The sequence below is a fragment of the Cheilinus undulatus genome, linkage group 21 (assembly GCF_018320785.1).
Source record: "Cheilinus undulatus linkage group 21, ASM1832078v1, whole genome shotgun sequence".
NCBI classification, from domain to species: Eukaryota; Metazoa; Chordata; class Actinopteri; order Labriformes; family Labridae; genus Cheilinus; species Cheilinus undulatus.
In genome coordinates, this window is record NC_054885.1 from 38,051,963 (window position 1) to 38,075,620 (window position 23,658).

Consider the following 23,658-nt stretch of genomic DNA (forward strand, 5'->3'; position numbering starts at 1 on the left):
CTGGATCAGTTTTCCAGAAGGTTGCCACATTTCTATGTTTATATTTCACCCCTCCCCTCTTTCCCTTAGCCAATGAAATAAATCCAGACCTTAACTTGACCTTCCAACCCGTCCACAGAACAATGTCCCATAGAGCTCCACTGCGTTTTACCTCTGATCTTCTCTGTCCTGAAGAGAGACAGCAGAGCCTTCAGGCAGGACCGCTTTCTTACAGACACAGCCGACTCACCATGGTGATGTTTCTTTCCTTTTCTTGGATTCTCTTCTTTTTTTCTTTGTCCTTTTTATGGTTGCTTTTCCTCTTGATCATAACCTATTCTTGATTTTTGTCCCTCGGTATCATCTCTTCACCTTAAACTTCCCCTCTTAATATATCCCAGCAGAAAAAGTATTATCGCCCCTCATACTTCCAACATATTCCTACAAAACTCTTACCATCAAGTCAACTTTTCCATGGAGGCCTTTTTCTTTGGTTTCTTCTTATTTCCCACAGAACGCTGCTCTCTCTCACCTATTAACCCTCTAAATCTCCAACCATTTCCACATGAGACATCAGAAAACTGCGATAGAGCTAGCTGCTCTATCACTTCGGCCTAGCCCCATCCTCTACTAGTTTCTTATTTCCTTCAATAACAGGCACAACTCACAAACTCATTGTAATGTTGCCAGCAGAGGATGCTCTCTGTGTACGGCTGCGCAGCTGCTTGTCCTGTGAGGCATATTGCGTGTGCATTGCATGCTGCATGGGGGTGAGATGTGCAAGAAGGGTTTGGGGGTGGAATAAAGGCTTTAAAAAGTTTTAATGGATGGATTAAAGGAGGGACACTTAAGCCGGATATGGGGGAGGCATGATATGCTGCATGTGCGGGTTGTCGCCGTATCCTGTCACCAAACACACACTAACTTCACTCTGGCATCTGTGAGTTGGTGTGTGTCTTTGTAAAGTCTGTTTCTATCAAAAACCAACAGGACCTTAAAGGATGAAACCAATAAACAAAAACCAGTGTTTCCTTTCCTTAGACTGCTCCCTTAGTTGTTTTTGCTTTATTGGTTTATCATCCGGTCTTTGTGGTTTTCACTGTGAACCTCCAAACCTCTAGGGGGAGCTCTGCATCAAAGTTGCTGCTACTCCATCTGTCCTTAAGTTTTATCTTTGCAAAGATCAAAACAACCTGTGAGGTCCTTTGACGGCCCATGTACCTCTCTAAAAATGTAGGTGATAAAATAATCTATTCCAGTTAAAGGGAAAAGAAGAGAAAGAAAAAATCTTAATTTACTCTGGAGATGCCCCGGTTGATTAGGAACCCGTTATTGTCAGCTGATTTTCACTGAAATATGATCAGTAGATGGGAATTAATGCCTCTAGATTAAAATGACTTTTTTCATCCAAGTCATACTGAAAGAATTTTTAAAAAGTTAGTACTCTGAAGCTGCCGCTAAGAGAAGCACTGTTTATGTACTTTAAAAAAGGACTTGAATTTCCAGCTGGTAAGTATGAAGCAAAACAGTGTTGTTGATCAAATTTAACTGAAAAGTAGCACCTTCAACACCAGTCTTGACAAAAACTCTGTCAACCCGTCTGGTGCTGCTGCAGGTCAGTCCTCCTCTGATCTGTTAAGGAAATTTCTAATATTTTTGTGTCTTCACAGATTCTGAGGATGGTTAAGGCCCTGTCCACCTGGAGACAAAAACAATATATTTTCGTTTTGCTTTGAAAAAGTTTTCTGTAAGCATGTGATCGCTTCAGGAAATGTCCATATACGCATGGAACCACAGAAAACGACTGAAAATGGCGTAGTATATATGCCAAGCCTGTAAGTGGCGCTATAACGCTGCCACGGAAATGCACCAAAGAGAGAGGAAGGTTACAGAAAACTGCCACAAACTTTCTCCTGGTTGCCCTTCTGATTGTTCTCCACAGTGGATTTAAGAACGTCTGGTGTCCGCTGTTCTCGGTGGTGGTAAAGGAGCATCAGATTTTGCTGTCAAAGCCATAATAAGCTCAGTAGCTTCTGCAGCACAAACACGACCCTGTAATCCACCATTGTTGTTTTGGTTTGACAGCGCATGCAGCATAAGTCGGTTATGCTATGTGTGACACAATCGTTTCAAGAAAGATGCGGTTGGCTGTCCACACGGAGACAAAATGGTGTTTACAGGGACCTGGTTTCATAAAGTAGCGTTTACAGCCTCCTAAAATGCTGTTTCCGTGTGGATGAAACGCAGATACGACAAAAATAACTTCTGTTTAAACTCCTGAATTTGTCTCTGTGTGGATGGTGCCTAAGTAACTTCAAGACCCCAGGTCAAGCTGTATGGTCAAGGCTGGGGGAGCTGAAAGTCTTCAAACACTAGTAGAGCTGGGTGATATATAGAGTTTTTTAAATATATCGGTGTATTGTAAAACGAGATATAGTACATCTTTAATATCGATAATGTTAAAATAACACTTTATGTTTCTTCCGTTAATGTCTGTCCCCCATCATCCTGCTCCTGCTCTCGAAACATATAAACACACCCCTCCCCCTGCTCATTCACAACAACAATACCCGTATGCAGCGAATGAGACAACATGGATGCAGAAAAGGACGAGAGCAGCACAGGAGATAAGGAGCTCGCTGGCATAGAGGAAAACTCAGGCTCAGTTATTTGGAGATGGTTCAGGTTTGAAGTTTCAGACCAGGAGCAGGACAGTGTTTTCTGTAGTGAGCATCAAAAGCATGTCGCAACAAGAGGTTTGAGCATGACTCTCCCACCATTTATAACAGCGGCACAAGGTGCAGTGCTAAAAGTGTGAAACTCCTTGCTGCAACACAAAGCCTCTGCAGCCATCTGTACTGAGACAATCACCCTACTGAGACACCCTAACCCATTAAGCAGTGCAATGCCATATGACAAAAAAGGTGAAAAGTTGGGTGACATTACCAGAGCTGTGGTCTACCATACTGGTAAAGACAAGGTAGAGCAGGACAGTTTTATAAAGCCGCAGGTTCTCCAGCAGGACCTGCGAGCCGTATATGAGTGTGACTGTACACATCATGGAGGATTAGGAGTTCAAACCAGCTGTTTTACCCAGAAATATACTGGAGGGTTCAGTTGAGATGTCAACTGATAAATATGAATATATAAGGATGACTTTTTTGCTATATTTATCAGGTTATACTGCCACCTGTAGGAAATCTTAGTATACTACAAGGGTAAGTATACTGGCCAACTCATAAACCAGCTGACATACCTAAACACTTAAAAGAAGAGCTGTATTGTTGGTCGATCTCTATCATAGATGATCAGTATCAGCAGCAAAAAGCATTCTTGGGGCATCTCTTATTAACGCCTTTGCACTCACAGGTTTTTCACACTGCAAAAGGGTTTAGAATAAAAACAATATGAGGGTGTCATGTTTGAGTTATAACTTACAGGCAGACAGAGTCAGAGCCACTGCAGATGCTATGCAAAGCTCCCTCACCCTCCCTTACCCAGAACCCCTCCTCCCCCCTTCCTCTTGATTCCCCCTTGTCATCTGGAGGTTCCACAAATATCCCACTTACTTCCTGGTTTCCTCACTGCCCACACCAATTGGCTCTCCCACAGAGACTCCTTCGTATGGATCTGCCTGTGGCGGACGACAACACAGTCCACTTTAACTCCACCCTCATGGCCCTGATCCGTACAGCCCTGGACATCAAGATCGCCAAGATTGTGGAAGGTTTGGGGCCTCTTTTACTTTCTTTGCTTTAATTCTCACCTGGATTTGTCTACTTTTTCTTATTCCCATTATAGTGTCTGCTAGAATCCAGAAACTGTCGACTCTACTTGAAGCTTCTGCTACTTTAGCAAACTTGCAATGCTTTTATGGCAGTATATCAGATTTGTTGTTTGGTGATCCAGAAATAAGGCTCAGAGATTAGTTTGGTCCTGTGGTGGTGTTGATTGATCGTTGCTGTTAAAATGACCTCTGTACCAATTTATATCTCTTCTGTGTATCTCTGTTTTCATGTTTGTGTGTCCTCTTAAACCTTTCTATCAATCTGAATGGGTGTGGATGGTCTGTGTGCTTACTTGCTTATTCTCTCTACATTTGCATCTGAATTTAAATGTGTCCCCACACTCGGACACGGATGTTTGTGTACGCTGTGTGTGTGTGTCTGTGCATAGGCGTGGACAAGCACCAGATGGATGCAGAGCTGAGGAAGGAGATGATGGCAATCTGGCCCAATCTGTCCCAGAAGACTCTGGATTTGCTGGTGACACCGCACAAGTGTAAGTTGCAGAGTATGGGTGCAGGCGCAGCATTGTGGCCTTGGATGCAGTCGCCCTGTGCCGCCCAGTGCTCCAACGATGTTTCTCTTCACGCCACCCGAGGAACCGCTTCTCTCAGCCAGTCTCTGTCACTGCTGCACCCTCTGATACAGCTGGCACACCACCTCACATACACCCACATACTGCACAACATAGTTCTGTGGAGATGAGGAGACAAAAGGCTCTGATCTTGTTTACACCTGGTATTAACATGCTTTCTCTGATCTGATATGATCAGTCTTAACACTTTACACAAAAGCTTGTCTTCAGAACTTTCCTCAATTAAGCCAAAGATTTTCACAAGACAGAGCAGAGAAGTTTTAAATCAAAAAGAGTTGCGGGTTGGTGTCAACGCCATTATTGGACTTGATATAGAAAACAGACAGTCCTTCAGAGTGGCCAGAGGCACACACAAGAGCTGAGAAAATTTACATCTTAGATTTCCTCTGGCCTGTGATTTCTACAGGATTCGTGAGCTCTGCATTCTGGTCATGCCACGAACTCTGTAGCAAAAAGTGCCCTCTCTAGTCAGTATTTGGGATTCCACAGCATGCGCAGCAGTCGCTCTTCAGTGCATGCAAAAAGCACCACTCTTCTTTGCATCATCCAGGATCCGCGCTGCGTCTATTTTGGACCGAGACTGTTTGACATATGCATGGCATGGGATATATTTTACATCCATCTTCGTGAAAGTCCATAAATGGTGTTTGGGAAGGGAAAAAAACTTTTAAAAAAACTCAGGAGATGATTAGGTGAATGCTTAGCCTGTCATATTCATGACAGGCCAAGCAGAACAACAAGACACATGATGTTAGCCCTTCCATGGGGAAGAACCTACATAACTTATGCTCAAAGGCAGCTATTTTCATGTAAATGGGACTTCACTAACAGCTGAGCTAGGCCAAGAGCAATTCTGCCTCTGTAGCTGCATCCATGCTAACTTCGCGTCAACAGCCACCATTGTTTACAGGCTTGTAGTCACTTCAACTAAAGCACACCTGTACCTACTGTGTCTTTCTCCTCAAACGATGCTGATTGGTCCAGTCATTCTCTGACTGGGAACAGGTGTTTCAGCTTTGCAAGATGGAGCTACCTTTTTTTTTTTTTTCTTATTGAACACAAGTTAACAGTTACAACACATTAAGTAAAAGTGCAACATATGTCATATGAGATTATAGATACAAAAGTGTACATCTATACAGATAAAGTCAGAGAAGCAAAGGACATGGAATCTGGCAAGTCCATTGGCTCTGCAAAGTTTGATTTCAGCTCTGGACTTGCTAAACAAGATTGATAACCCCAGACAGGAAATTAGAAGTCAGCCAGTGTTGAAAAATGAAGCCAATGTGCAGATACCAAAAAAGCTCGAGTTCCTTAAGTCTCCACTTTAGGCTAGCTGCAGAAGCCCCAGACTTCAAATACACACTTGTTCAAAAAGGTTGTTTTTTACAACAGAAATGAACGTGTTTGCTGCCTGGCTCATAACTCTGATTTGGTCTGAGTGGCTCACTTCTTTATCTATCTCTGCCTGTCTCTAGGCAGACTAATTAAAATGTCCAGTATGATAGCCACCACCAATTGGCTTCAGAAGTCTGCCTCAGAAACCAGTGGGTGATGACGTCCATGTGTATATCCATGTTTTAGGATCAGATGACTCAGGATGTATGTTGATACTGGGTGTTAACAAGGCCACTGTTAAAGCTCAGGCTGCATGGGACAAACAACACAATGACAAAGCAAACACGCACATGCATCCACACAAACACGCCTCCTGTTTTCAGGATTCACAGAAACACCCACCACCAGCAGGTCAGTCTGTCCACCAGCCCCCAACCCTGACACTTCACCTGCGTGTGCCTGAAATCAGAGGGTGCCTCACTATAGATCAACTCTCTATAGACGTCTTTTCACTCCAGGGGCGGTCAGCTGTGTACAGTTACTGGCTCGCCATTTGATAGATATTACTCTTTATTTTGAATGTCATTACACTAAGACAAAATGCACGTGTGCTAATGCACTAGTTGCATAAAACACTGGATGCTGAAGATTGTGAAATGCATGTGATTTGCTACCAAAATAACAAAAGCTATGAAATAAACTTCATGCTTTTATTATTGCATTTGCACTCGATTCCAAAGAAGTTGATGATGATATCACAGATTTTATTTATATATTTTCTTTTAATTTTACATCACTTAAATTATAAGTTTATGTTGATTCTTGCAATCACATGATTGCAGATTCCCGGAGCGGCTGAATTATGTTTCCTTGATTTTAAAATGAGATGCTTTGACTATAAGATTTAACTGTAACAGATATAAATGTGATATAGAGTTTAAATAGAGTTAAAATAATCTGTTTGTGAAAAGACTAAATGCTCAATGTTCATGAGTGAAAGTGTTTGTGTGCGTTTCAGTCAAAGTGTGTTTGTGTATGCGTGAAGCCTCACCCCTTTCTGCCATTCCTCGCGCTCAGGGTCCATACCAAAAGGTCTAATCTTGCAGGGTAACTTGTCATTCTTTCAGCAGCGACAGACCTGACAGTGGGAAAAATCTACGCTGCCATGATGATCATGGAGTACTACCGGCAGAGCAAAATCAAGCGCTCACAGGCACTCCGGGACGAGCAGGTACTGCTGTCTACAAGAGAACAACACTCAAAACTATTTGCATCCAGACCTTTAAAGTGTAAGGCAGACTGACGCACTGAAATCCAGGCTGCCGGGCTGTAATCCCATTCATGTAATCCAGGGCTGTGCCAACACTTGTCCACATCCAGGAATCCTAATTAAGTCACCTCAAAGTGGTATTTTTGTGTTTGAAGAAACTCCACTCTGATATGCACTGCTCCCTTCCAACACCACAACCAGTGCTGCCATCTGCTGGTGAAAATGTATAACTTCTTCCTTCCACATGGATTTTAGAACTGATCTCGTACAGAGCCAGAGGAATGAAAGCTTTTATCCAAATTTAAAGTGCTCATTCATTTGCACCAGCAGAATGGTAGATTATTCCTGTAAAATGTTAGGTGTGTTACACAGGCAGAAGTGTTGTCACAGCCAAAAACCTTAACATCACAGGAGCTCCTTTTCCTGAGCTTGACTCTTTCCCGTGCACTGCAAAAACTCAAACCTAAGCCAGAATAGTCATCTAATATCTGGTCAAAATATCTCATTGCACCTACCATTACAGGCAGTTTTAGCGTAAGGAGAGGGGGTCGTGTGCTCCAAAAGGCCAAAAGATGCAGTCATGATAGGCTGTTGTAGATGACGTCAAGTTCAAATGGGGACAAAGAAGTTGTGTGCAATTTTTGAGTCATAAAAATAGTGACATGCAAAGGCAAAAAGTTTGAAAGCTCACAGACAGCAGCAGACATGAATGTCTCTGTCTAAAGCCTGCAGGAGTACAGTCAGGTGATGTTTGCTTTTGGTCCGTTTCCACAAAATAGTCCAGTTTTGGTCAGCAGTGTTTGACGCTGATCTTGTGTGTTTCCACAGCTGATGTTGGTCCAGCCTCGCTTGGTGAGATGGGAAATCTGTCACTTTTTCAAAATCCTGACCATTGGTCTCAGCTCAGTGATAAGAGCCGATCTTTTGGCTCCCATCATTTGGGACCAGTTTGGCTTTTGAAATGTGGATCAGATAATAACAAAAATGTAAGAAGGGAAACTGGCTCTCCAGCAGCCAGCTTCTGCGTTCCATATAAAAACCCAGCCCGTATAAAAGGCTCATTTGTGAACGACACATTACCATGGTTTCTTCCACCACAAGGTTTATTCAGTTAAAGGTACATCTCCATTTCAATTGAAAGCATGGTTGTGACTAAATATGGGAGAATAGTGTTAAATGGGTGCTGCTACCCTCTTAGTTCAGACTTCTGAAGACATCAGCAAAGTCAAAGACCTTCAAAAAAGTCTTAATATCAAGAAAAAAAGGTTGGTAGATCCTATATTGAAACAATGACTTGGTAGACTAATGTGTGATAAAATGCAGTTAAAAACCTGTGTGATTTATGGCAGAATGATAGATTCCGCACCATTACTGAGCACATAGGGTATTTTGTCTTTTTATATGTTCCATCTGGTCTGACAAGATGCTATGATCAGTTATGATGCGTTTTCAGAGCTGATGTTGAGTATTTCCATCAATCCATTTTCTATACCGCTTATCCCGTTGGGGATCGCGGGGGGGCATGGAGCCATCCCAGCCATTATTGGGCAAGAGGCGGGGTACACCCTGGACTGGTTGCCAGTCAATCGCTGGGCTGACATATAGAGACAGACAACCAGGCACGCTCACACTCACACCTACGGCCAATTTAGAGTCACCAATTAACCTAACGAGCATGTTTTTATTTGTACCTGGAGAGAACCCACATATGCACTGTGGAGAACATGCAAACAGAAAGGCCCTGAGCGGGCTGTGAGGCTAACCCCTGTGCCACTGTGCAGCCCATGTTGAGTATTTATGTTTCTTATTTGAGTACATCCTGTAGTTCTCTGGCTTTGCTACCAGGATATAGATGCTTTTGGATATTTTGTTCACTTGCTATGATTGCTTGTAGTGAAATGGAAAAGGGAAAAGGGCCTGGTTGGTCTTTACCAGGGGCCTCCAAATAACTAAAACCGTGCCTGTTTGTTATAACCGTCATTTACCAGACATGCTCAGATACATATATTATTTTAAGACATAAAAAGGAAAAAGCTGGCTTGTATCGTTAGTAGTTAGTAAAAAATGTACTTGAGCGTGTTGTTAATTGAGCTAGTACATCTCATTTCACTGTTTGCTGCTTAAGCAGATATTTTTACCTCTTACAAAGAATTCCAACCTTATTTTTTGCTTCCTGTACATTGAAATGAGACATTAATCTAGGCTTGTTGGATGAATGTGGCATATATAAAGTGTAAAGATATATTTTACTAGAAATTAGACCAACACATTGACTAAGATTTGACTTTTTGCAGTGCCTTGATTGCCTGTAAAGAAAATGAACCTTCTCACTCCCCATCCCCATGCTTGTAACCTGGGACAGTTAATTTTGTATTCTGGTTTTGCAGCACTTTATTAAACAAACTGTCCCTTGTTAAAAGAAAGAACACTTTCATGTCATAATATCTGATGAGAACTGGTATTTTAAGGTCAGTGAGAGGTTTACCTTGGACCACATAAAGGGATGCTCTGCATCCTCTCAGTCAGTTTCTCTCAAATGCTTCCTGAAACATTTTCTATCTCATCTCTCAGTCTATATGGATCATCAGACACCGCTGCCTTGGGAAAAAAAACTACAGCCGTACTCAAAAATGTTTCTGACATTTTATCATATATGCGGTCAAAAATCTGAATTTTGTTCATCATTTTAGGCTCTCAACAAGGGAGAGGAAACAGAAATGTCTCAAAATGACAAGGGCAGCACAACATTAGATATGCAGATATTTCCACTTTCATCTAAGCCATACCGATATAAGCATACATTTTATTCAAATTAAAAACACCCAGTGAAATCAAACACTGTTTGAACCTGCAGCCTCTCTTGGTTATTACCCAGAGCTCATGACTGTAGATGATGGTTGGATGTGAGAGCCTTGCCTCGCAGCTCAACTCCCTCTTTATCACAATGGCCAAGCACATTTGCAATACTTCCAATACTGCACCAATCTGCCTATCAATTTTTCAGTCCATTCTACTTTCCTTTAAGAACAAGACCCAGAGATACTTGAACCCCTTCACTTGAAGCAAAGACACCCTCCACACCCAGGAGCAATCCATTTTCTGGCAGAGAACCGTGGCCTCAGACTTGGAGGTGGCGACCCTTATCCTGACTACGTCACACTCAGCTGCAAACCGCCCCAGTGCCTGCTGGAGGTCCCCCCGCAGAAGACACCAACAGTACCATATCATCTGCAAAAAGCAGAGATGAAATTCTAAGGTCCCCAGATCAAAAACCCTCCACTCCCTGACTGCACCTGGAGACCCTGTCCATGAAAAAAGCAGAATTGGAGATTAGGTGCATTTCTGTAACTTAAAACAGTGGTTCCCAAAGTGGGGGTTGCAAGACAGTGAAAGGGGGTTGCAAGATGCTTTCCAAAAGACAAAGAGAAATTTAATTTAAGTTAAAATCTTACATTTTATGTATTATTGTAAAAATATTGTTAAAAAGAGTTCAATTTAAAATATAAACATAGACGTCTAGAAATATCTGTGCTTAAATGTGTGTAAAAGTTCTAAAAACTACCTACAATGCAAGTTTTATACATGATGCTTTGTACAAAGTTGTGTACTTTATCCCCCTCAAGGGAAGGTGGGGGTCCCCTTTCTCTTATAATGTTATTTTGGGGGTTACGGGCTGAAAAGTTTGGGAACCCCTGACCTAAAACACCGATTCAATCTGCATAAAAGGGCAAAATGCACAAAAAAAAACATGGACTGGGCCCAAAACGTTTGATCTGCTGTATAATGTGAAGTATTATTGTACATTCAAACCTTCATCCAGTATGTATGGCCGAGTAAATGGTTGTACTTATCCAAAAAACTACTAATAGACTGGTCATTTCCTTTATAAGCTCTGGGGTAAGAGCAGCCTGGTGATTGTGGCCTATGACCACTGAGAATGTTGTCCTCTATGTAGGTAGCTGAGGTTCAAACCCAGCCTGTGGCTCATTTCCTGCATGTCATTTTCTACTCTCTCCCCAGTTACAAACTTTATCCACAGTCCTATCCAAGTAAAGGCTTAAAAGCCCCAAATTAAATTTTCAAACTCTTACCTTCCCACACCGATAATAATGAATTAATTCTGAGTTTCCCCAAAACTGACTCAGAAATGAAGGTTTTTCCCTCGGCAGCATTACACCAACATTAGAGGTTGGTTTTTCACCCATCTTGCATTAAGGCCAAGTTTATCACCATTCTTTGGTAGTTCTCACTCCTGATAATTGACTGAAATGAATGTAGGCTTTTTCCCATCATGCATTTCACCTGCTATGTTCCCCTCTGCAGGATTGTTGCAGTGTTTATCCTCCATGATGACCATCCTTCCTTTGATCGAGGCCACTCCTGTGTACCTCCCTAATTTATCCAAATTCTCTGTCATGTCTCATATTTTTTCCTCTTTTTCTGCTTTTAAACCAATCAGATGAAGCTCAGAGTGTTTGTTACTTCCTTATGAATCGGTTTGAGATCTGGACCTGGACACCTCAGAGGGTCTCCAGGTCCCAGAATGCACTCTGAGTCTTCCCATCTCCCACTCATGTCTTCCTCCTGCATTACTTCTTCTGCCTCGCTCTGCTTCTCGACATGTCCTCTGTTCCTGCTCTGCTCCTTCTCCCTCCATTTCCCTGTCAGTCTGCCTGATAGCTGGCGACGGCCATGTTGTATATCTCACACAGAATCGAACGCCATTACTGTTTCAGCGCGTGGAGCCACCTTCCCCCGCCCAGGACGGGGGACCAGGACTTAACAACGCCCTGCCTCCACCTGCGACGACAGAGACGGCTAACAGCCTGTGAGTTTGACGTTTGCATGGTTAACTGTACAGGGCATGGAGGCCAAGCAGGTGACGACAACATCATGTCTTTGCTGTCGTGTTTGTTTGTGTGCTACAGGCCAGTGGGGGGCGGGATCCCGGAGAGCCAATCATGGGTGACAGCACGTGCTCAGGAGATGTCCCAGAAGGTGGGCAGCTGGAGTCCTGAGGGACACCCTGAGGATGGCCTGGGAAGCATGAGCAATTCTCAGGTAGAAAGCTCAGACTAACGCACTCTCAGGACGACACAGACACAAACACGCACAGAGACAAAGAATAGATACACTACGTTTGTGTGAGCAAGTATTCAAACACTTAGTCCATTCAACATTTGTCCTGACTCTCATGTCATCGTCACCAAATGAACTCCCAAAGAACCACTGAGGACGTTAAAATGGGAAAATGAATGACGACCCTCATCCTGTTACAGACATCCTTTAAATCTCCATTAAAAGTTGAGACACTTCCTCAATAAAGACCTGAGGTAGGGATGCCCTGACTTGTCAGCAGCTGATATTTATTAAAATAATCCAAAATGTCAGAAATGATGCCGATCAGATCACATGATTAATACTCAGAGTGCACTAGCTGGGCGTAATATGTCCAATTTAGAACTGGAAGTTATACCTTGTGCTCCAGCTCTGTTTATAGGTGTAACTTTTGGAGCAGGCATAATTTTAGAAAGTCAGACTTATCCAGTGTAATATGAATGGAAAACACACAGCAATAGACATAAAAGTAACACATGATGGCAGCGCAGCTTGTTCACAGCTTTATAAATGAAAAGGCATGATGAGACACAAAGAGACACCTGTGTTTGTGTTATAAACCTGGAGGTTCTCTCACAGTCAGCTGATGGCGAAGAATGATATCACCTAAATACGCTACGTGTCGGAGAGGTGTCCACGCCCTGCAGGTGCTGATTCCAACATTTTAAAGGGGACATATTATGCAAAAATCACTTTTTCAGGCTTTTCTAAAAAAATTTTTGTCCCTGGCCTGTCCACAACTCCCTCAAGAACCAGAAAAATCCATTCCCTCCCCCCTCTCTTTCTCCACCTTTCAGAAAATCTTTGATAATACAAGCTGTTCTCAGATTTTTTCCCCTCATGATGTCATGTTTGGAGTTAGCTCCACCCCCAAGTTCGGTTGGCCCCCCCTGCTTGGAAGAAAGTCCCTCCTCTCCTGATCCTCCTCTCAGTTGTCAGTTTAGAGGAGGATCAGGAGAGCCACATCTATTGAGCCACATCCATTTCCTGAGAGGGGCGGAGTCAGACAGCTCAGTAACATTTAAAGCCACAGACACAGAAACAGCTCATTCTGAGTAGGGCTGAAACAGAGGGGTTTGTAGACATACAAATGTTCTATCGTTTTTTTTGTTTGTTTTTTTTCAGCAACAAACTATACAGGCATGTTTTTGGGACCTCTGAGACCAATATAAACTTGTCTTAAAAGGGTAAAATATGTCCCCTTTAAAAATGTTTCTCTCCTACTGTGTCATAATTTTCCATTTAAAGAAAACTGTGATGTAATATTAGTAAATCAACGTGTAGCCGTGCTGATTTAATAAAAATAATTATTAATGAAGACAGCAGAGCAGGAAAGACATAAGGGGCTCTGCTGCTGCTGTCTGCAGCCTCTGCCGCTCAGTCCCCCACTAGAAGCCGCTGCTAGAATCCTCCAGACTTTGGTTTAAGAGTTCCTCTGAACAGCCTTCTCTGCTTAGCAGGGCCATTTCTTGCTAGACTATGTAAATGCAAAGGGCCCCACAAGCCACCAGGGGGCTCCAAAGCTGAGTGTTCATTCTCATCTGAGGAGGATTTAAAATGCCTGTCTTTATCCCTTACATGCTTAAAAATAAATAAATAAAATAATAAAACAATAAAATAAGCCGCCATGATAAACTGAGTGTGTTGTTGTGCAGATGACTGCTATGTCTCAGATATTTCCATGTAACATTACTTTAAGATTACTTTATTAGGTTTATAGTGTACTTTATAGGCCTAAAATAAACACCACCAGAGGTTATCAGGACTGCAGTTTGTCATGTAGTTTGGCAGACTAGGGGCCCCCTAGTCAGCATCTTGCACAGGGCCCCGACAAAGCGAGAAACGGCCCTGCTGCTTAGGTTCCTAACTCAGAGGTATATTTTGTGCGGCGGCCATGATAAGGGGGGTCTGAAGTCTTTAAAAGCTTCCCTCATCATCTCATTTTGCAGTAGATACACCGGAGTATCCTTTACAAAAGCAAAGAAAAGAAGAAGACCCACAATTCTTTGCCTCAGCGCCATTCAATCTCCAAACTGTTCATAAAAACATGTGATCTATGACTGTGGTAATGACATCTTCACTCAGTTGTTATTTTTGTGAAGCTGAACTTCTGGTTCATTTAGATCTAAGCTGGAAAAATAATCTGCACAGGCAGGAAAAAAGCCTGAACATTAACAATATGGTACCATGGCCATAGTTTATGATGTTTATTGTCTCTGAGTACATATGCCCTTAAAAGTGCAGCCTTTACAAATCCAATGTTTAAACTCGAGACACAAATCTGCAAAAAACTTTGTGGTGAAAGCAAACAAAGGTTTAGATTTTCTGACTTTCTGCAGAGGCATATACTGCTGTCAGACCATGATGACAGAGCAGCTTAAGGTTTTTGGACTCAGGAGTCATCCCTTCGTTACTGATTTGGTTTGACCTCTTTTGCATCGATTCTGAGCATCATTTTCTCCAGCTAGCCTCATCTCTCAAACATGTCTCTCTATCTTAATGAATTTTCTTCCACTGTCTTTTCCACATTTCATTCAGAGTCTTTCTTGCCTCTGTCTTCAGGATATCATCATATTAAACCTCTCTGCTTGTAGACCTCCTGCAGGGCCCGACAGGTCTCTGGACCCGTCGGCTCTGTCTCAGAGTCACCTCTCCATATCCACCGACAGAGGTCTGGAGACGTTTAAACTCAGTTTGATAGAAGAGAGTGGCTTCATTCAAACTAGTTTGAATGAAGCCTACAATGAGATGATTAAGAGGAAAATCAGTGAACACAGACTACAAACTAATACCTTAAAGGAGATGAAAATGAGGTAGCAAATAGTGCATTTTTAAAGCATGTTTAGTTTAAATAAATTAATTTCCTTCATTATTAACTAACTGTCAGCTAGTAGAAACCTTGATGTACTCTGAGGTGATAAGCTCAAACCAGAAGCCCTAGCTGCCATTGACAAACATGACGTTTTAGCAGATTTGCATGCAAAGTGTATGCTGTTGTAATCCAATGAAGTAGTGATTTTATCAGCACCTAAACCTGGTGACCAGTTATATGATTCTGGATTTTCTTTGGATGACAGTTTTTCTCCAATGGACTGTGCATTAAGATGGTCAAAGAAAGTGCCTGAAGGTGAAGCCAAAAGATTTAGTTATCAAAATAGAACCAGACTTGGCTGAAATTAACTCAGAACCAGCTTTAGCTGTTTTATTAAGTTTGGCAATGCTGCAGTTAGCAGGGGAGTGGCATTCATTCTATGGGTCCACTGACCAGGTCCCTTCAGGGCATGTCTTGACTCTAAATGATGTTACCAGTGCAATATCTCAACGGCAAGCAATGGTCAAAGGGGAGATGCAAAATTCTGCAGTTCTTGGAGTGTCTGCTAGAGGCTGTCTGCAGAAGCCCAGGATGTTGCATACACTTCCATTCATAAATACCTATTTTTACAGAAGAAATAATCATGTGAATTGCCTGGTAGAGAAAATATTTTTCTATAGTCCCTACCTCTTCCACCTCTTTGTCTGGAGCTAAGTTAGGCTAAGACGGCATCTCCAACATGGTGACTACCACAGATGGAATTCACAAGACCCAAACCAGTACTGTCACTAAGACAACATCCATGTTTATTCACAGTCAAAGGCCACCACCTGTCATGGGAGTACTCTGGCTTCAACAGAGTCTCTGTCCATCTTAATACACAGTCATTGGTTTCTCTTCAAATTATCCTCCCTAAACAAGACTGACATGCTGTTAAACAAAGAGTTCCTGCATTGGTTAGCAACATTTTTAGACCAAGAAGATGATTTTATTTGGAGTTTTCTTCTGATCTTACCCATGTAACACCAAACCATCAACCCCTTGTTTTCATCCATTGCACAATTAAAAATATTTAACAACATACAAAGACCAGAAAGCCCCTCTTCACACACAGTCACTCAGATTTTCCCACTAACCGCTCTGTGCTCTCTGAGAGCCTCAGTTCTCTGCTTTCTTTGGATAACAAACTGTCCCACCCTGCTCCCCCCTCAGTTTTCATGGCAGCCATCTCCTGCTCTCCTGCTCTGTTTGCAGACGGTAGAGATGAGAGAGATGGGGCAGGATGGTTACTCCGATACTGAGCACTTTCCACCAATGGAAGGCCATGGCAGGGCCGCTTCCATGCCCCGCCTCCCAGGCAACAACCAAGTGAGCAGCATTCTCATCTTTCCACTCTCTCTCTATTCCCCCATTTTCTGTGTTCCTCGTCTGCTTTGGTTGGAAGAGATCATATTAGCAAAGGTCTGACTTGTTGCTTACTCCTTTTTTGCTGTGGTTACTCAAATCCATGTCACTAAAAGTTTACTGGCTCCAAAATAACAAGTTATTATGATAAGGGCTGTCGGCAATAATACATTCTTCCAAATCAATTTAGGTCCAAAATAAACACATGGGTCTTTTTTTTAATTGCATTAATCTTGTACAGTTATGTGCCTTTGGATTTACTGTAGTTCAGCTGCTTTAGTGGGGAACAGATGCGTACTACTTAGTAAAATAATGACACTGCAACCTTTTTGAATATTTCATCTCCCTTTTAAAAAGGCCACAGACAGTCAAAGTCATCTGCAGCTTATGCTATCAAATATCTGCCTACACAGGCAAAGAAATTAAACATAAACTCCTAAAAGGACAGTGAGTCATTTTGTACACGCACTCTTGCATGTTGTTTAGTGCAGTGGTTCTCAACCTTTTCAGATCTCGACCCCCAAAATAAAGGTGCCAGAGCCCAGGGACCCCAGAACACAGCCATGCACAATTAAGAACAGTCATGTGCAGACAAGGCTGTCCATAAAGGGGGATAAATGGGAGAGCTTTCTGGCACCCAGCCAAACTTGGGGTCCATGGAGGTCAGCAAATAATGATCCATTGTGAAGTTAAGCTGTGATATCCATATTTTATTTGACCTGAATAATAACCACACTTATCAAAGACGCAAATATCTTTATTTATTCATGTGGATAGTAAAAAGCCTTCTTAAAAATGTAAATCCTTTTTGTCTTAAAAAGAATAAAAATTATATAAAAATGGCTAAAATGGGTTAATAATGGCAAAAAACAAGTTGCATGGGTGGTGAAGTTCAATTTTAAAAGTAGCAGAAATGGGTCGTAAGTGGCAAAAATTAGATAAAAATGTCATAAATGGGTTTAAGTGGCAAAAATGGGCATATATAGTGGTAAAAGGGAGTTAAAATGTGTCTGAAATGGCTTCAAATTTGCAAAATTGGTGGAAATTGGGTGAAATGGGATGAAAAATTGTTATAAATCGGCAACAAAGGGTTAACTGAGAAAGAACAAAATAGGTAGATGTTGGCAGAAATTGGTTAAACTACAAAAATCAGGCATATCAAACGGTGAAATGTGGTTAAAATGGGAAAAATTGGGAGTAAAAAGTGGTAAAGTGGGGTTAGTAATGGCAATAATGGGTCAACAGAGGCAACATTAAACTTAAGTGGCAAGAATTGGTCTGGAAGTGGCAAAAACAGGCAGAAAAAAGTGATGGAAAGAGTCTAAAACTGACACAAATAGGTGTAACATAGCAAAAATGTGTTAAAATTGGTAAGAAAAAATGATGAGAAGGGGTAAAGACTCTGACAAAATTGATGTAAAGTGGCAACAGTGTAATTTTTAAAATATTCTTAGTTTTTTTAGGGCATCTGGAGAGCCCCTCTCAGTGTCTCACGACCTCGAAGGGGGTCCCGACTCCAAGGTTGAGAACCACTTTAATGTATAACAATGTGAATCTATGTATTTTACGTAAGAAAACATTTAAAGCTGTGTCCTAGCTTTAAAGACACCATGTGTGGAATTTTTGCACTTAAAATTTTAATTTTTAGAAAATTGACCATTCATATGTTTTTTTTTATTTTAGGTTTTTATTTTCTCATTTTAACGGGACATGTCTGGTCAAGGTGGTGACTATGGGTCGGTATAGGTCAATAACATGCAACCCCCCCGCCCCCCATAGACCAGCACTGCTCAGTGCTGCCTCCTCTGCAGTCTCTTTTTCAATACTACTACTTGTTTTGAATTTGGCACTTTGTTAAAAAAAAAAACAAAAAAAAAAAACAGCACCTTATGAGGTGTATTTACAGAAAATCCCTTTTTTTCATTCATAAATTTCTCACAATGAAGGAGAAATGCAACTAAAGTGCACATGCCCTAAAAAAAATGCAACTGAAGTGCAAATGCACATTTTTCGACAGCAATCTAAAAGATGACATTAAAACTTCTCTCTGACTTCCTTTGGTTCACTGGTCAACACGGTGGAAAGGTTTCATTTCCATTGCCAGTATTGATTGAAGAATTATGAAGCATTGATGGCTTCATGGTTTGGTTGTGCCTCATGTATGCAGATAGCCTGGGTTCAATTTCTGTGGCTCCTTTCCTACAGGTCATTCCCCACTCTCTCACCCCTGTTTCCACCTCTATCCACTGTCCTATCTCAATCAATAAAGGCAAAAAGGACCTAAATAAACATTGTAAAATGAGTAATACAATGCAAAAATACTTTAGAGATGTTTTAATTGCCTTTAACCTGAAATTAAAGGATTAATCAGAATTAAATTCTAATCATCTGACAGCCCTGGTTATCCCTGAAGGGAAGGAAAATATTGCATTTGTGTCAACACTTTCATACTCAAGAGAAAATCCAGTAATGAGGATATTTTTAATGAAAACATGCACCTCTTCTCTGAAACTTGAAAACATGGATTGTAAAGTACCACAGCAAAGCAAAGTCAGACGTCTGATCCTCTGTCGTCCCCTTCTCTGTTGTCTTCTGTCATCCTGACGCCTGCATGGAGGTTTTTAACTGTGATTTCCCACCCTACACTCTCATCCATTTTCTATGGTTTCAAACTCCAGTGAGTGCTCTGGTTGTCACATTCACACCACATAATTACAGACAAAAACACATGTGTAGAAACACACTCTGTGCCCCCTTTGTTTCCTCTTCCTTTTCTTCATTTCTTTTTCCTTCTGTACTAAACTGTCTCTTCCTTTTATCGAAGGTTTTGTCCGTGCTGAACTGTGAATTTTGGGGGCTTTTATTTCCACCAGGACTGGAGCCAGCATGTGTGTGAGAGTGTGTGTTACAGGAGTGAGAAAGGTGTGTGTTGTATGAGAGTGCTCTGTTGTTTTTCTGTCTCTCTGTTGTCTGCCGTCTGATGAACTGTCGGTGCGTTTACATGCACAGGGATGTCGAGCCATGGTTAAAGCTCAGTTAGACCGTTTAAAAGGCCTGCTGTCTTTGTCTCAGCAGTATAGAAAACAGATTTATGCATGCTTTCAGTCATGTGATCAGTGCATAGAGGGCAAAAAGAGTGGCAACTACCAATAAAGCTCCATTGCTTCAAAACAACCCTTGTCAAGTCAAAAGAATAATAATATAAATCTAAACTCAGTACTACATGATGACAAAATGGAAAGAAGAATTTTAGAAATTTTTGCAAATTTATGAAAAATCAAAAGCTGAAATATCACAGTGACATCAGCCTTTGCAACATCACTGTAAATTTAGCTCAGGTTCCTCCATTTCTCTGATCTTTGCTGAGATGTTTCTACACCTTGATTTGACTCCACCTGTGGAAGATTAAACTGACTGGACATGATTCTAAATACACACACCTCTCTATAGAAGGCCTCACAGCTGACAGTGATATCAGAGCAGAAACCAAGCCATGAGGTCAAAGGAGCTACAGAGCTCAGAGACAGGATTGTTGGCAGGCACAGATCTGGGGAAAGCTACAGAAACAATTCTGCTGCACTGAAGGTTCCCAAGAGTACAGTGGCCTCCAGAAGACATGGAAGAGGTTTAATACGACCAGGACTCTTCAAGAGTGTGTCACCCGGCCAAACTGAGCAACCAGGGGAGAAGCGCCTCAGAAAGAGAGGTGACCAAGAACCTGATGGTCACTGGCTGAGCTCCAGAGGTCCCATAGGGAAATGGGACAAAGTTCCAGAAGGACAACCATCACTGCAGCGCTCCACTGATCTGGACTTTACAGCAGAGTGGCTAGATGGAAGCCTGTCCTCTGTGTAAAACACAGGAAAGCCAGTTTGGAGTTTGCAAAAAACTCCATGTGAAAAATTCACCACTCTTACTAAGGCCCTTGTTACCTGATTGCTCAGTTTGGAGCAATCAGGGAGGCCATTGTGCTCCTGGGAACCTTCAGCAGCTTCTCCAGATCTGTGCCTGTCTATGATCCTGTCTCTGAGCTCTGCAGCTCCTTTGACCTCATGGCTTGGTTTCTGCTCTGATGTCATTGTCAGCTGTGTGGCCTTCTATAGAGAGGTGTGAGCTTTTCAAAATCATATCCAATCAGTTAAATTTTCCACAGGTAGACTCCAATCAAGGTGTAGAAACATCTCAGCAAAGATCCAGAGAAAAGGGAGGAGCCCGAGCTAAACAAGTGTTTCTGTAAAGAGTCTGAATAATTAAGTTAGTGTGATATTTCATTTATAGTTTCTAAAAACCCACACAATATTCAGCTACATTTCCTCTGAAACAGTGATACTCAACACGTGGCTCTTGAGCCACATGTGGCTCTTTTGTGATGATTTGAGGCTTTTTTATGCCTTAATTTGAAATATCATTCTTTTAAACTTTGACCTCAGAAATGTATCATTATAAGTTACAGTAACCAGTTTGTTTTCCACACTTATACAGTATGTTTAAATGGTCAAACTTAATTGTCAACCTTTATTTTTTTCCCTTTTTTTACTTTTTTTTGCCAATTTACATCCATTTCTGCTGCTTTTAGCCCATTTTTACCACTTCTTTTAGCCACTTTTCAACTATTTTTGCCACTTTCATCCCATTTTTGCCCTTTTTCATCAGTTTTAGCCACTTTTATCCCGTTTTTTACAATTTTCACCCATTTCAGCTGCCTTTTGCCATTAAATGCCACTTTTACCCCATTTTCCCACCTTTTTACAGCATTTTTACCCATTTAAGTCACTTTTCACCATTTAGATCGTGGCTCTTCCAATGGCATTTTTCAACAATTTGGCTCTTTGGCTGAACAGGGTTGAGTAACACTGCTGTAAAAGTTCAATTTGGGTTCCACCTTTAATCAAATTCTTCTTTGTGGTTTTGTGGATCTGAGCTGTTGGTTATATTGCTCAGTGCTGCCCCCAGTGTTGCAGTAACCCTTCCAGGTTTGCACTACTTCTCGTATTGTAACATTCAGCCGCGTACCTGTAAGCACAGGTGTACAGACGGACAGAAGGCTTTTATTTTAAAAAAAACAGCAGAAATGCCTTTACACAGTAATAGACAATCTATATCTGCATGTAAACGTACTGTTTGACTGTGTGTTTGCGACGATGCATTTCCATTTGTGTATTTTGCTAATTGTTGTCACTGCTGTTGTGACCGCGCTGCTGTTGACTGAGCATTTTCATGGTGACCTTGTCTCTATAAGCGTGTGTAGGCACCATCCACCCCCGTGTCTGTGGTAAGTGTTTCTCTCCCACCGTCACTGCAGCTTCAGTGTCTAATCAGACCCTCTCTCTCTCTCTCTCTCTCTGTCCCTCCTCTCTCCGCCCTGACACCCATCTCTGTTTTTGGTTGGACCTCCACCTAATTGTCTCCTTTGTCTCCCTTTTCTCCTCCATTGTGTATCGACCCATCCTCTCCTCTTCTTTCCTCTGGTTCTGTGTCTTTACTCCATGTGTGTCACTACTTTGTGGCTCTTTGTGTGTTTGTGTGTCTTCTCTGTGCTCATACAGCAGCGGAGGAAAGGGAAACAACGTGGCAGTAACCTCAGTGTATGTACCTTGTCTTCCCTGTCTTGTCTTTCTCTCTCCTCCTCTTTCCTCTCTCTTCTGCTCTCTCGAGCCCTCGTCAAACGTGTTCTTCTCACCTGTCATGTCTCCATGTTGTCTCTTGTTCCTGCAGAGCTTATTTAAGAGTTTTTATTTTAGCATGACCAAATCTGACATCAGCCCATGTGGGCACGGGACGGTGGGTGCTGAGGGGTTGAGGAAGGAAGTGTTTTAGTAGTTCATGATTTAAGTATAAATTCTGTCCAAACATTTGTTTAGAAAAATATGTAGGTCAAAATATAAATGAATAGTTAATTCTAAAGTAAACATAGAAGGCTGACCCAGTAAACTTAGCTGTAAGGCTAATATCTGGACTGCCATAACCTCCAAAAAAGTTAGGATGCCATAAAAGTAACTCCAAATGAGCTCACCAAGGCTAAAATGATGTATGCTAGCCAAAAGACTAACGTTGATAATGCTGATGCTAAATGCTAAAGTTAATTAAAGTATTATTTGACATTTTGCAAGGTAGCCATTCATTGGGCCTTTCAGTGAGACTTAAAAATAGATCACAGCCAAGCGTAACAAGATTAAACTATCCATATAGATAATAACTGCTGGACTGTTTTTGTAAGATTGCAGGTTTTGGCATCATGCCAGAAAGGTGACAGGCATTGGCACTCCAATTGCAGAAAAATGACTGCTCCTTAAACCACTTATAACCTGGTCAAAAGTCTTTGGTTCAGGATGTTTTTATGTTTAGAGGACACATTGAAAGGTTGGCATGCTGTGCGTTAACTGAGCTTGTTCCACACATGCAACACATGCAGGTTGAGCAGCCTCTTCCACAGTTTAACATTTTCTGATTCCTTCAAATAAAGAATTTAAAGGGACAGGCTTTTGTTCTTTTTGCAGAAGTTTTCACCACATTTTTTTAGTCATTTCTGATGTTGTGGGAATGCTTCAATGAAATATAGCTTTACAAATGTTATACATTGTCTTTTGTGAGTTCTGTTTTTGTAATGAAAGGAGAGAAGTTTAAAGTCTAAATGGTTTCTAGACAGTGTTGATTTCGCTGACTAAAACTAAGTCTAAAATGTTCGTTGACAGCCTTTTTTTCATGGCGAAAACTAGACTAGGACTAACAAAAATAGATCTGTGATGACTAACACTGACAAAAAGTAAGTTTAGTTATTGTCAAGATGACTAAAACTAGACTAAAATGTAATTTAGTTTTCGTAGGACATTCAACATCCATGATATTTCTCCACTGCGGGTAATCTGTCAAAAACAATGCATCCGTATCTATTCTGCCTCTCAGCTGTAGAAAACAGGGACCCCAGGTTTGGCAGGATGCAGAGAACACACTAGCACAACTTAGATTTAGGCAAGAAAATAAATACTTGGATTTAAAGGAAAACTAAAATGTGAGGACATTTTATGGACTAAAACTAGACTAAAACGTTTTTGAGTTTTCATCGACTAAATCTAGACTAAAACTAAAAGGGCTAGAAATGACTAAAATGTGACTAAATCTTAAATGCATTCCATGCAAATCCATCTAGCGTGTCAGGTTGCATGCTCTGAGGAAGGGAAGGGCTCTACACATGCTTATCACCGCCAACTACCGGCCTGTCATATATACTACAGCATTTTATGGTTTTTTTTTCCTGTGGTCTCCACACATGGAACTATTTGAAAAAGGAGACAGAAAAACGAAGCAGAATGTTGTCATGTAAACAAAGCCAACCTTGTTCTCTCCTTGTGCACCATGA

The 23,658-nt window shown here is 41.5% G+C and overlaps 1 protein-coding gene across 1 annotated transcript in view; it reads left to right on the top strand.

Annotated features, from left to right (window-relative positions):
• cacna1aa (calcium channel, voltage-dependent, P/Q type, alpha 1A subunit, a) overlaps positions 1-23,658 on the top strand; it is a 145,441-nt gene that overhangs the window by 109,693 nt on the left and 12,090 nt on the right. The window contains exons 39-43 of the mRNA XM_041778582.1: positions 3,592-3,706; positions 4,156-4,260; positions 6,825-6,928; positions 11,680-11,795; positions 11,896-12,028. Coding sequence (XP_041634516.1) covers positions 3,592-3,706; positions 4,156-4,260; positions 6,825-6,928; positions 11,680-11,795; positions 11,896-12,028 — 573 coding nt within the window. The remainder of the gene's footprint in view (positions 1-3,591; positions 3,707-4,155; positions 4,261-6,824; positions 6,929-11,679; positions 11,796-11,895; positions 12,029-23,658) is intronic.